The sequence below is a fragment of the Amblyomma maculatum genome, chromosome 8 (genome assembly GCF_055883805.1).
Source record: "Amblyomma maculatum isolate TAMU_Amacu chromosome 8, ASM5588380v1, whole genome shotgun sequence".
In the NCBI taxonomy this organism is placed as follows: Eukaryota; Metazoa; Arthropoda; class Arachnida; order Ixodida; family Ixodidae; genus Amblyomma; species Amblyomma maculatum.
Window position 1 is genome coordinate 111,068,985 of NC_139351.1, and position 13,501 is coordinate 111,082,485.

Consider the following 13,501-nt stretch of genomic DNA (forward strand, 5'->3'; position numbering starts at 1 on the left):
CTAGATGTGGGCATGTCGATCTAGTCCCCACTTTCCTCCCCATCCCACCTCCACTGAAGAGGATTGGGAGGCCTTCCTCATCGGGTGCTCGTCGGTCGGAGCCCAAAAGGCCCTGGCACGCCGTGCTCACTAGGCGGCTGGCACTTGAGGCGGCTGGCACTTGAGGCGGCTGGGGCTGCTGACCAGCTGAGGCCGGTGTTCAACATCTTCGCCGGCTCATGCCTTCTTTGATGCAGAAAATAAAACGTCTCACAAGCAATGTCGGGCGGTCGTTGATTTGCCTCATACACAGGTACGAGAAGGAGCATTACAACCGTTGAGGACGTCATCAATAGCTTGTTCGTAGATACGATGATTGCTGTAAGGAAAAAGGAAAAGAGAAACTTCACGTAGGAAATTAACTGCACCCAAGTCACTTGGGAGTACACTGTTGTGCCGGCCCTCAGTGTGTGCATATTCGTTGCCGATGTTCAGCGCGTGATTCGACCAGCTGCGGTGCCTGATGTCGGTGTTTGTGCGATATGGCTCGGATTATGTATTACTTCGACAAAACAATCATTAATCTCTTGCGGAAGAACGCTTGGCACAGGAGCGATATATCATCCCTCGTTCGGCTGCCGAAAATGTTGACGGGATTTTCCTCGTGGCAGCGCTTAATGGGAGTCAGCCTTATGCCGCGGCCTTCGCACTGAATCTTTCTGCATCAGTGTTTCCTTTTTGATTTTGGTAGCTCAACGCGTCAATCACCTCCTCCTTTTCTGATGAAAGCTACCACAGTTATTTTCTCCATGTTGTTTTTGTGTTTTTTTTTTTTTCTGCGTGTCTAACAAAGTGCTTTCAAAGCGCAAAACAGGATGAACAAGGATCGCGGTAGCTGGTCAGCCTGCTGGACAAACTTTCGACAAGAACGAATTGTTTTCTCTTGGACAATACTTTCATAATTGGCAAGGTTGGGATAAAACCAGTGCTTTTCTGCGCGACCATACAATAGACTACACTATACTGCCCCTGATTAAGCGGGGTCGAAGTTTCTACTGCAGCCAGTTGCATTTGTGCGGATTGTAGTAGTGTTAGAGGAAAATAAAGATGAACAGCCCGTGCTGTGATAGCGCTCCGAGCACGCTCTCTCTAACACGGGCTGGTAACGCTGATCTCAGCGCCTCCGCTGTATAGCGTCGGCGGGCGCTATAATGCCATGTATTGACGACAGGAGTAGCGCATGCCCTAAATTTGCTTGGAACAGGTCGTAGTGGAGGACTAAAGAATAATTTCGACCACCTGGGGATCTTTAACGCGCACCGTATGCTGTGCGATATCACTGTATGTTAAAAATCCCCTGGTGGTCGAAATTGCTCCGGAGCCCTTCACTTCTCTTTCCGCTTTCACTCCCATCTTTCTCCCTTCCCTTACGGCGCGGTTCAGACTGTAGTTCAGGTGTCAACAGAAACAAGCGTGACAGATACTGCGCCTTTCCTTTCCTGTAAACCAATTTTTCATAACCATTCTCTCTGCGGACAAAAATCCGCGGCTGACTCATCTGCCAACAGGCTTTCGGGTTAAGACCTAGTTGCCACCAAAATGACCGCTGTAGACACAGTTTTCGACGCGCTTTTTTAATGGCCAGGACAGCCTGACACCACATGCCTTACCGAAGCTAAACTAGCCAGCCTCCTACATTACCTTTCGGGTGGCCTGAAAGAGTTCTAATCGGTGTGCACGGAACGCGGTCATTATTAAACTTTTCTTCCTAAAAGAGGATATCGTAGGCGAAAAAAAAAATAAAATAAAAGAACATAACGCGCAAATGCCGTCTCCTTTACCGCCTGCCTCATTCACGCTCAGCGCAGTTTCGCTGGGTGTATTTATAGGCCACCACAACCAAGCCTCCACTTCTACCCGCACTGATACACACCATGCCATTCTGTTTTGCGTGCTTTTTCTTGGCGCTTCACAGTCTTCTTTTCCGCCTTGACTCCGCAGCTGAGTTTTTTCTTGCCTTTGTTTTGCATGTTCCATGTTAATGTTCTGTTCTTTACTTAATTTACAGGATTTATACATTTCTGTGTCAGTCTTGGGAATCTTTAAGGAACATAACACGGGAAGAAAGGACAGGACAGGCCGCTTTGAGGACACAGAACAGAAACCGCGGAAAAAGGAAAAAGAAAGTTCAGTGGAATAGCAACTGTGGTATGTGTTTCTCTTAAAAGCATGAAATAAGTTAGGGGGCATATACTAGACTGGGCGTGATTTAGCATATTTGTCTCAGCGAGGTAACGTGAATCACCTAGACGCAAAGAAGAATAGTATAGGTCTAACGAAATTACAAATATGCAGATAACAAGTCATGGTCAGCAGCCTCGGTAGAGAACAGCAGTTCAAGATGGCGAGGCGCTGTAAGTGGTAAGGGAGTACATCTACCAAGACAGGTATAGTATAACTAGAATAAGTGGAGAACGCATTTGGCATGGTATACCCTTAGTTTCAGATCATGAATGACAGCTTGCCAGTGTCCCCGGAAGGTGACGTACGTAACAGCCGTATTATACCGCCACTCACCTACAGGGTACAAGCGTGGGGGCCAACGAAGACGGTGTTACTTAGTGTGAGGACAAAGCAGAGGGTCGTGGTATAGACGAAGGAAGGCAAACACCAGGCCGCCTCTTGACTGCGTTTAATCCCCGGCTGTCCCCACGGCTGTCAATGTGGCAAGATGGCACTCCGTCTCTATCGCGCGCCCCCAATTCCCAAACCTCATATTCGTCATCCGGATTCCTCTTGGAAATTCCTTCGCGAATCTGCAACATATGATACGTTAAACGGCAGGTGTGACGTTAAGAGACAGGAAGCGTGCAGAGCGGGTCAGGAAACAAACTTGAGTGAATGACATTCAAGTCGAAGTCGAAGAAAAGTAATGGGCATGGGCAGGACGTTAATGTGATGGGAGGATAACCGATGGTTGATAAGGGTAACAGAGTGGATTGCAACTGAAGGCAAGCGTATCAGGGGGTGGGAGAAAGTAAGGTGGGCGGATGAGATTAGCAAGTTCTCAAGGTTTAGTTGGCCGCAGGCGGCACAGAAGCAGATTAGTTGGAGATATAGGGAAGAGGCCTTTGTACTGCCGTGGGCATATAGTCAGGCTGATGGTGATGATGTTCCAGCGACCAGCTAAAACAAAGAAGATAAGAAAAGAAGTTGACTGAAAAGCCGAGCGTCTCTAACATTCCGACTTTTTTTGTTCTTGCTCCAATGAATTTCAGTCATGTGATTTGAACAAGGGTCTATTCAATTATTTAAATTTATTGTTCCGTTATTAAATGCATGTTAAACGATTTATGTCGTTACTTTTTAATAGACATCGCTCATGTGCGCGCTTTAAAGGGGTAAGCTGGCTGCCAGCTTTATTTTTGACTTTCTTCCAGCATTGCTTTTATTTTTGTTTTCTTCGCTTCTTTTTCCTGAATACATCCACCCTCCCCACTTTTTCTACCGCATTAACTCCGCAGTACTGCGACGCGTGTAACGTCGATATTATGCCGGAAGCTTCGTGCTATCATATAATATTTCATCAGAAAATTGGCAGCGGTTTGACCACGTCTGCAGTGTCGGGTTGGAAACCAGTACGTCAGACTGAAGACTACTTTCAATAGGACCCAACGCTCACTCCGCCACACGGCTTTACAGTTAGTTTTGTCAGCAGGTTCCCAAGGCTTCGCAACCGGCACCGCTCCGTGCGCGAAAAGTGATCGCTGGGACGGGGCGGAGAAGCGCCCTTTGCAGGGGCACAGCGCGCAGTTCTGAACACCGAATGGCCCGCTTAACGAAGGTTCGATAAACGCGAACACCGCTGCTATACTTTTGCGCAGGATTTCTAAGGGGTATACTGAAAGTTCGATGTGAGCAATAATTCGATATACCCGGATTATATATATCCCCGATCGACCGCAATACCGGACTTTTGATGTTGCATTCGTTTCTTTGGGCTCGTATGCTATCAGCTCTGTCGGAACCCTCCTCACAATTTAGGTGAAAGGGGGTTCTTTAATGTTGTCTTGCATTGCATAGAACATGATCGTATATGCATGCATTTCGCCTTCATCGACCAGGATTCGATCCCATGGATACAGCAGGCAAACGCCGGAGCAAAGGCATCGGGGGCAAATCGGGTGCGGAGCACCATGCCACCAAGCAGATTAATTCCACCAGCACAGCATTTCTTTTCCCCTGGAAAGTCGCGCTAGTTTTTCAAGCGTAAGACGGCTCACACTGGTATCAGCGCTTTACGCTCCTGTCTCGATGCATCTATCGACAACGACAGACTTTGAGGTACCACATTTTCCAGCCTACTGGTGGCCTTCGTTCACAGCAGGTGATTTGCACAGCTGTGCCATCATCCTCGGAGTATGCACCACGAAATAGAGCTGATGCCACGGAAGAGCCACTAGTGATGCTGCGGCATGCGCCTTAGAGCATTTTGAGTGCGCCCCCGCTACTCGGCGACGCATGGGTGTCACCGCCCTCTCGTCACATCGTTGTCCACCTTCCTCCCCATTCTCCTCCAGACTCACGTTCAATAACGCTCGACTTGAATCCTCCCACACAGGATGGCGCTAGCGGTCTAACAGCGAAATCTGTACGGGAGGAGCAGACGGCACCCTGCGGCGCACCCGTTCCGTTTACGAAGCCAGCGCGGTACCGTCGAGCTTCAAGCGCAGCAGCCGGCGCAGCCAACGCTGGCGTCGTCTCGGCCGGCGGTGTTGAACGCTGGCCAGCGCTGCTGTCGACCCAATAGTGAGCAGCACACCCTCTTACGCTGTAGGCATCGCGTCCTATCGCCCCTGCCTTTCAGTACGCGGTTCTGTAGGGAAAAAAAGCCGATCAGCGATGCTTCCGAAAGCGTTCGCCGCAGCGGCAGCTTCGCTCGGCGCTGGCGGTCCTGCCGCGCTCTGCTACCATCTCCGACTGCGCTAGCGGGGAATCTGCGACGGAGCGCGCGTGGTTGCTGTACTCCGTGCAGCTTCGCCGATCGGCTCCTCAGCGCAACGGGGAGAGCCTGGCGCATCAGCGAGCGCCCCTGCAGTGAAGCGACGTCTTGCTCGCGTCGACGATGGCAACCAAGGAAGGCGGAGAAGTGTTTCAGGACGCCAAGGATGACAACGAGCCTGAGGTAAGTATACGGAGTGAGCGAACGACCACTCCGAAATTGCCGCAGCTGCGGCGGGCTTTGATCCAAAGCACTACCGGGTTCGTTCCAAGAGAAACGGCAGATGAGTTGGTCGAACATTGGCGCAAAACGTGTTTGCGGCGCGGGCAGGAGCGGATAAATGGTCGTGTGTACGATCAAGATTGTGTTTTTCTTTTTTTATTCGTCGTATTCTTTGGGCGCAGGTGCGGCTGAATGGAATGATCCGGCAGCGATGGACTTCGTCGGTTTAATTTCGTTGCGTCGCGCGCGACAATGATATGGCGGAAACAATTGTCGGGGTCCTTCAATACTTGCGTCTCGCGTTGCAGAATTCTCACTGCGATGTTGCAGCGTCAGGTTATCGCAAGAATCTGCCACGTCGTTAAGGTTTTTTCCTCGGAACGGAGCGTGTTTTCTCGATCGATCGAAGAAACTCAAATAAAAATGAAGTACGTCTGTTTCTAAACTGGCCTTTTTACGAAGCTCGGCATGACGGTCAGTGTACAAGCGGCATTTTCTGTAGCACGTATCGCTGTACTACGTCGTAGTTATTATTATTGTTTTTTTTTTTTTTTCACCCAATATATATGCCCATGTTCGAAGAGCGCGCTCCGAGCGTCGCTTCTCCGCGGTGAATTGCGTATGCGGACTGGACGAAACAAAGCACCGCGCCTTCCGACAAGCAACCTTGGCTCAGTTTCTATTTTTTTTTCTTGCTTGCTTTTCTCTAGCCCATCACTTTTTTTTTTTTTTTCGACGAGAGGAATGCCTTTTGGTCGTCATCGATGACATTCATTCTCCTCCCATGTTTTGTTTGTTCTTTTATTTCATTTGCTTTAGTCTTACCCTAATTGGGACAGTTCGTCTGTGCCGGTGACAGTTGCTACTCCGCCCCTCTCTCGATTCATTGTTTTTTTTTTTTTTTTGCCGCCGTTGCATTGTTTCTCCATTCTTCGGACTGTGCCTGGATTCCATGGCTGTACATCAAAGCCGATCAGCAACTTTTCGCTTTCCGCTACTAATTGATTTATCGTTTTTTTCTTCCCGTGTCTTCCATTTTAATTTCCTCAACTTCATGGTACACAGTAATGCGTTTCGTTTTCCGAGTTTTTCGCCTATTGCATGGCTCCGAATGGTGGCATGAGATCTTTTTTTTTCTTTTTTTTTTCGAGCTCACTTCTCTATGCAGTTTTAATGCATGCAAAGAACGATATACGCGTTCACTGTGTTCTAGCCTGTAACCATGACGATTATAACAATATGTTTGCTGACTTGTTATATATCTTCTTAACAAAGCAGCTACGCGATTGTGAAGAGCACAGTTGATGGAAATAAAGCCCAGCCAGAAGGTTAGACAAACGTTGTTGTAACAACGGCACAGTGAAGAGTACATACGGTATATACTGCTAACTGCACTTGGTGTGTGATATGTTTTTTTTTTTTTTTTTTTTTTTTTTTTTTTTTTTTTGTCGTTTAGAAAATTAAACTGGCGGTATCTGTCATGCTGGCCGTCATCACGCATAATAGTAAATAGCTTTCATTGTCCGTATAGTATATTTCCGCAATATCTTGACCGTCGTAAATTCTGTGTCGTCATATATAAGCACAAATGCCCGAGCCTGTAATAACAGAATAACAATAATGATTGTACCTGCATCGCCAGCTTTCCCAATTTAGTTTTTCCTTCGGCGTGTAACATTTCTACCAGAAGCAGCATTTCTTTATGCCACGATGATTTCGATAATTATAATTGTGATTTAATATTTCATTGCATGAACCAAATAACGGCAATGCGAACGTATTTCTGTCTGCAAAAGGTGAGGGTAGGGGTGGGTGGTGGTTTCATCAAAGAAGCCGAACACGAGAGCACAAAACCCTTCTGGCTCTGGAGAGTCGAATCTAGGCGGCCTAGGCCACCACTGTGGTAATGACTAGAATTGCCTTGTCGGCTTCGAAAGGGAGTTTCTTACTCTCCTTACAAAGAAAGGGAACGGTTCCCCCGTTTTACTGGGTGCCTGCTACTGCGGATGTGGTTGCGCTGATGGAAGTCTTTCGCAAGCAGTTTACGGAACGTATATGTTTTTCTCTCTCATGTCTTCTCACTACCATTCTATATATAGAGGGGGGGAGTCAATCTCCGATTGAGGGTATTGCTGGCTTCCGCCTGCCTACTTTCCTTGCGTATCCTCGTTTGCACGTATGGGCTTTGCTACTCACCTAATTAGTAATCCTTTAGTTTGTTCCTGTGCCAGAAGATCAAATCAGTCGATATTGTCGACCATAAACCCTGACTGCTCATTGGAGGGTCAAATTCTAAAGTTAAAGCTCAGCTACTTTGGTCATCTGATGAGAAGAGAGGAGTCGCTGGAGAAAGATTTGATGTTGGGAAAGGTTGAGGGTCGCCGGAGAAGGGGTAGGCAGCGAACGCGATGGTTAGATGGCATCCTCGAGGCACTGCAGATGAAGTTATGTGATGTTAGGAAGATAGTGAGAGACCGGAAAGCGTGGCGTGATATGGTCCATAGGGTCACGAAGAGTCGGACACGACTGAACGACTGAACTGAACTGAGTTTGTTCCTGTAATACCTCACAGACGCTTTTTATCGTACAGTCCTCAGTGAAAAGCCATTCGACATGCGATGCGACTGTGCGATGCGTGTTCTATGGGAGCAGCGTGTCTGACTCAAAAGCGAGGGTCCCCTTTTCCTGATCTCACCTTTCCATCTGAAAGGAAGAGCCCCGAGTTGGCAGTTCCTGTTAAACCGGCCATGTCATATGACGTCAGACTACCCTGTAGTATACAAACAATTCGCGGCCACGCCAGCCACTGTCACCCGCCAGAGCCGTGCCCGTGATGCCTCCCTTACAACGCCGACGCCTGATACATGTATAAATTTTACGACGCTATTGTCTCGACGATACAAAAGTCTGCGCCTTGAGCAGCGAGAGAGAGAGAGAGAGAGAAAACTTTATTTCAAAAAAAAAAAAAGAAAAAGAAAAGAGAAAGGAAAAAAGAAAAAAAAAGGGGGGGGGGGGGCAGTGAGTGGAGTCTTCATTTCAAGCAGCTTGCATAATCTTCACAGCCATTCTTCTGCAGCGACTCGCTGCCATGGCAACAGGGTCTCCTGCGGCTTCTTCCTTCAGGTGCTGCAGACCGATCCACGAACGGCTGGCGCGGCCGTTTGTGCAGCTGCCGACAGTCGCATGATTAACGAGGCTGATGGTGACGCTCGAGTTTGCGTCCTTGACGCGGCTGGATTCGTTTGCGACTTGTCGCTGATCTCGCGCTGTCGACGCGAGTGAGAGGTATGTCCAGGTATCGACTCCTCCACAAGATCCACTTCCACTTCTATAAGTCGCCGAAGAAGACGCGAATGGTTGGTTGGTTGGTTTGTGGGGTTTAACGTCCCAAAGCGACTAAGGCTATGAGAGACGCCGTAGTGTAGGACTCCGGAAATTTCGACCACCTGGGGTTCTTTAACGTGCACTGACATCTCACAGCACACGGACGCCACTCCGTGTGCTGTGTGATGTCAGTGCACGTTAAAGAACGACGCGAATGAGTTCTGTGGAATGAGTTCTTCGTTTCTAACGAAGGAACCGCGAGTTCCTCATACTGTGGAGTAGTGTGTCTCGAATAGACCGCTCTATGGAGGCAACGATTTCCGTGTACATGATCGGGCCAATCATTGCCCGTTCACCGTAGCATCAATAAAATAATTTCAGGATCTCTGTAAAGACTTGCGTAGTATTGTTTTATGTAATTAAGAATATACGGATCTTTGCAGCAAAATACGGCTTGTCAGGACCCTGCATTGCGAAAAAAAGAAAATGACGAGGCAACCGTGCACACAAGCGTATTAAGGGAAACACTTAAGTAGTTACAGTGACGGTTGATAGCTATAACATGCACCCAGCCATTCTCTCACCCAATCAACGCATAAATTTCCTGACTGACATAGACCACGTGTGAGAGGTTCAGGGAGGAGCCCATTGCTTTGGGCGATCTGGAGCGCTCTCGAATGCCCAGAATCCCAGAGACCGTAGTCTTGGTCCGATCAGAAGTCACGATCCGAATCCATATCGATCATTGAAATAGATCAGCAGTTTTGCTCGCTACTGGCAATAAGATGTTCTCTCTAACGTTGTTCTGTAACCGTTGCGTTGAACCGTTGTTAGAATGTCACTAGCGCAATTTTTGAGGGACACAATCGGTGCACGGTGGACGCCATTGCTGCGTAGTGAATCTAGTGATTACTACAGCTCTTCTTTTGGCGTTTCGCTTGGAGGAACCATACGCACCGACATCGCAGTGTCCGCCACGGCGAAAAGTTGAGCTGATGCCTAATCGGCTTGTTAGCGTCAGCGTGTATGCTAACGCCTGAACCGCTGAAGCTGCGCACTGTACAACCATAGTATACAACCGTACAACCATAGTATACAACCGTACAACCGTATACCCGTACAACGTAAAATCCTTTCCGGTATCACCCCACTGCATTTGTTGCCGGTTGTGCGACCGCCTTTTTATATCTGCTTATTCTGTCCCCAACCTGTAGGTGTAATTATTTCGGGCCTCACCGAGCGCCAAGTTGGCCAAGTTCAGCCCCTGGAGGCGGCTGCGAGACGTTGATGAATGGGGCACACGTCACCGCTTCGCTCTCACCTTATTTGTTTTCTTGCTAGTGGTTTTCTACGTCGCGTTTACTCTTACGTTGGCTTACTCGCATTTTCTCCTCGTTGCCCTTTTTCTTCCTCTTTCTCGCGTCGGTTTCATTTTCTCAATGTCCGGCACAGAAGAGAGAACGTGACCGCTATTGCAAAAAACACGCCCCCGACGGACCCGTTCTGCAGTGTACGTGTGTCATAAAGGAAGACTGATATGCCACGGTTTCTTTCCGTCTCTCCTCCTATTTTCTCTTTTTTTGTATTCTTTCTCTCTCACTTCCCTTGCTTCATTTTCTCCACCATTCTTCCGTGGTTTCTTTCTGCCCTTTCGTTTTTTTTTTTTTTATTTTTCCCTTTGTTTCAATTTTTGTTCTTTTTTACTTTCATTTTCTTCCTTCTTTTTATTTTTTTTCTATTCCTTTATTTTTTCCTTCTCTGTCTTTCTTTATTTCGCTATTTCTTTCTTTTTTATTTTTGTGCGCAGCATTTTTATCGTGTGCCCAATATTTCGACCGGCCCATAAAGCAGGACTCTCCACAGTAAGCGGAGCGCTTTATTTTTCAGACCAGTGATGTCGGATCTTGGCTCTTCGTATGACGTACGCGCAGCGCCGCTGGTTCTTTATTTTCAGGCGCAATTTGCATGTCTGTTATATATGGTCATTTGTACGCCGTCGGTTCATTCGGCACACTTTATGGAGCGCAGTGCGCATTCACAACCCCTCATCGTTCTCCGTATGTTTCCTTTTTTTCCACTCACCAGTTGGTCTGGCAGAAAGAGGGAATGCAATGTCTCCTTCACCTGTAGCGAAGAACGACAGTATAAGGTTAATCACTAATTTTACGACTAGTTATAATTAAAGAAAAATTCACGCACACGCTCTAACATGAACTCAGAAAAAGGAGCTGGTGAGCGCATGGACTCATTTGTCGCGTATGATAAGTGCACATGCGCAACATCGCAGCGTTTATACTTTCTCAGGTTCTTGTACTGCTGTTGTTAGTGCGCACGCACTATTTAGCATGGTCGGACCCAACCACGAATCCTTTGCCGAGATCAGGGATAAAGAAACACTTTGAAACGGATTCGGACCCAGGGATTTCTCGCGGGAAGAGAGCACGGAACCTCGTAGATATCGCCACAGCCGATCACCATGATTGTTTCACTGCCCTTCTCTCGCGATGTGCATTGTCATCGTGTTCATCAACTTCCCTGTGTACACATACAGTTGATTGAAGCACACCGCTATCGCATGTACCCTCTTAATTTGCATTAAAGGTATGACTAATGAATTTGGCCGCACTTCCAAAATTTTGGTGGCACACCACCAAAATTGACTTGCACCATATGAAGATTGAGTTGGCCCACGTTCAAAACCGTCCTGGCCCAACCCCCATAATTGCTTGGCAGATCCCGACAATTAGGTCCGAATGTCCTTAAATGAAGTAAAACTTTCTGGCGAGCTAGTTGGTACATGATAATAAGTGTTGTGCACTTAAAAGGCGATCTCAGGGAAGTATGAGAGAAGAGAGGATATGACAGAAGCGCAACGTCCGTTCACCTATTTAATAATGAGCCGTCCTTTTTAGATGGTGACATCGATCTGTCCTCGTATCCATGTCAGTGCCATTTGCCTGCACGCTTTTATATTTTTTACGTGACTGTTATGTTGTTCTGCTATATTTTCACTGCTTTTTAATATGTATTCATGTTCTTTGCCGCCATTTACATGGTTTTTATTTCATTCTCACCTGTCATACATCTTTCTACATACGCGTATTTTTTCCCTATCTTTGTTCACGTTGTTTACAATTTTTTTTTTTCATCTTGTTATCCATATTTCTTCAGCCGATGTAAACATGCCTTTTTCGAAATTCGGCACGTGTTGATATGTCTTCGTTTCCTCCTGTTTTGTTATTGGCTCACGCACTGACATGCGGCCTTTATCTCGGTATCAGCAGATGTGTAAGTGCGCATGTATCAACTCTTTTTCTGTTATTGAAGTTGGAAATTGCGCTTCTGTCCTATCCTCTCTCATGTTCCATACTTTCCGGTGATCCTCTTTTAAGCGGTGAGCTCTTATTAAGTGTCCTTAAATGTGGACGGACGATAAATGCTTTCGCACGATACTGGGTTGGTTGGAGGAATCGGTCCGTCTCTTTTTTTTTTTTTTTGCCTTGCCTTCCGGCTATAATCACCGCTGCGGTAGCTTTTATTGATTCTTCCGTGCTTGGCGAGTGAGTTGATTTTCCACATTCATACCTTCTTAACAGCAGCAGCCTCAGCGGGCTTCATACTGAGAAAAACTTCATACTGTGCAACCGTCGATAGCGACAGAAGCAGGACAGATACGCATACGGGTACACACTGTCCGAGGGTAACCATGGTTACCCTCGTGAATCTATCCACTGCTGACAGTCAAGCCCATAACTGCGTAAGTTAAGTAGGACAATTGTGGCTCGACCAGTTAATAGGTCCCTACAAGGGGCATTCATGTGAAACCAAGGGCATCATTTCGTTATCCGGCATGAATCAACTCAGCAATGCACGCTGGAGCAGGCTTTCGCCGGGCTCCCATAGAAACGAAATGGTCGCCCCCTGTGACGTCGGTGACAACGTTTGCCGGCGACGTTACAATCTGTGAGCATACATGCGCACACAGTGTTATATAGCAAACAGTCTTAGGAATGTTCTATATCTACAGAGTGATAAACTAGACAAGAGAGAAAACATATAATGACAAACAGCGCTTGTCGAGTCTCAGGGAGCTGGTACCAATGACAGTAGGCTCCGCGCTCCATCCAGTTTGCGTGTTCCCGCTAATGTAGAGCCCAGTTTATTTCTACCTGCGTAAACCTAACAGAAGGAGCACATCCGTTATTCTAGTTCCCCTTATGGAGTTCGCGAATTCTATCGGTCGCGCTTGATATACGAATTGTGTTTGCGTTTGCCGTTGAGCTTTAGGAATGCACATGAAGAAAGATGTCGATTCCTACTCATCCAGGGCTCCTAGTAAAGTTGAGCTTTCAGTTCATTAATGAGCACTAGCCTCGCATTTAAAGAGAGCGTCGCAGCGGTACCCTCACAGTAAGAGTCCTTTGAGTGATACCACGCTAACATTGTTCTCAGGAACAGATCGTGTGTTTATTTTTTCCTCCTTATGTTCTTATTGCTTACGACTACAGAACCCGAGGACGTTGTTTCTTTGCATGTCGAAACACAAGGAGCCCGTGTATACTGTGCGATGTCAGTGCACAGTAAAGAACACCAGGTAGTCGCAACGGTTCCAGAGCCCTGCACCACTTAGGGACGTTCGCACACACCACGACACAGCTGGTGTTCACTGCTCCGTGGTTTCAGGCGGGGCGTGGTGATGATTATATCGCACACATCTTTCATGGCCGGGGAACAAAAGGAGGTGATCTACCACGTGACTATAAAAAGCCACGATTCCGCACCCTGAGGTTAGTAAACGCGGGAACCTTCTTGTCGTTCTTACAGCGCAGGCCGGTTTTTGCGGCGTCTCGTGACCGCGATCATCCGCGAACGCATAGACACGCGCCCTCTGTTCACGCACCAGTTCACGCGCGCTCTCTGGGGCTGAACGGGCGCGCAGGTATAGGCACTCAGCAACAAGTAAACGAGATCAAA

At 47.5% G+C, this 13,501-nt stretch overlaps 1 protein-coding gene across 3 annotated transcripts in view; it reads left to right on the top strand.

Moving 5' to 3' along the window:
- Nucleotides 1-13,501, top strand: part of LOC146182200 (tetratricopeptide repeat protein 39B-like) — a 124,685-nt gene that overhangs the window by 49,678 nt on the left and 61,506 nt on the right. Inside the window, exon 1 of one of the 3 annotated variants that reach the window (XM_084577229.1) lies at nucleotides 4,668-5,164. The exons of the other annotated variants lie outside the window; for them this stretch is intronic. Coding sequence (XP_084433355.1) covers nucleotides 5,105-5,164 — 60 coding nt within the window. The 5' untranslated portion in view covers nucleotides 4,668-5,104. Of the gene's footprint in view, nucleotides 1-4,667; nucleotides 5,165-13,501 lie in introns of those variants that run through there. 3 annotated transcript variants of the gene reach the window in all.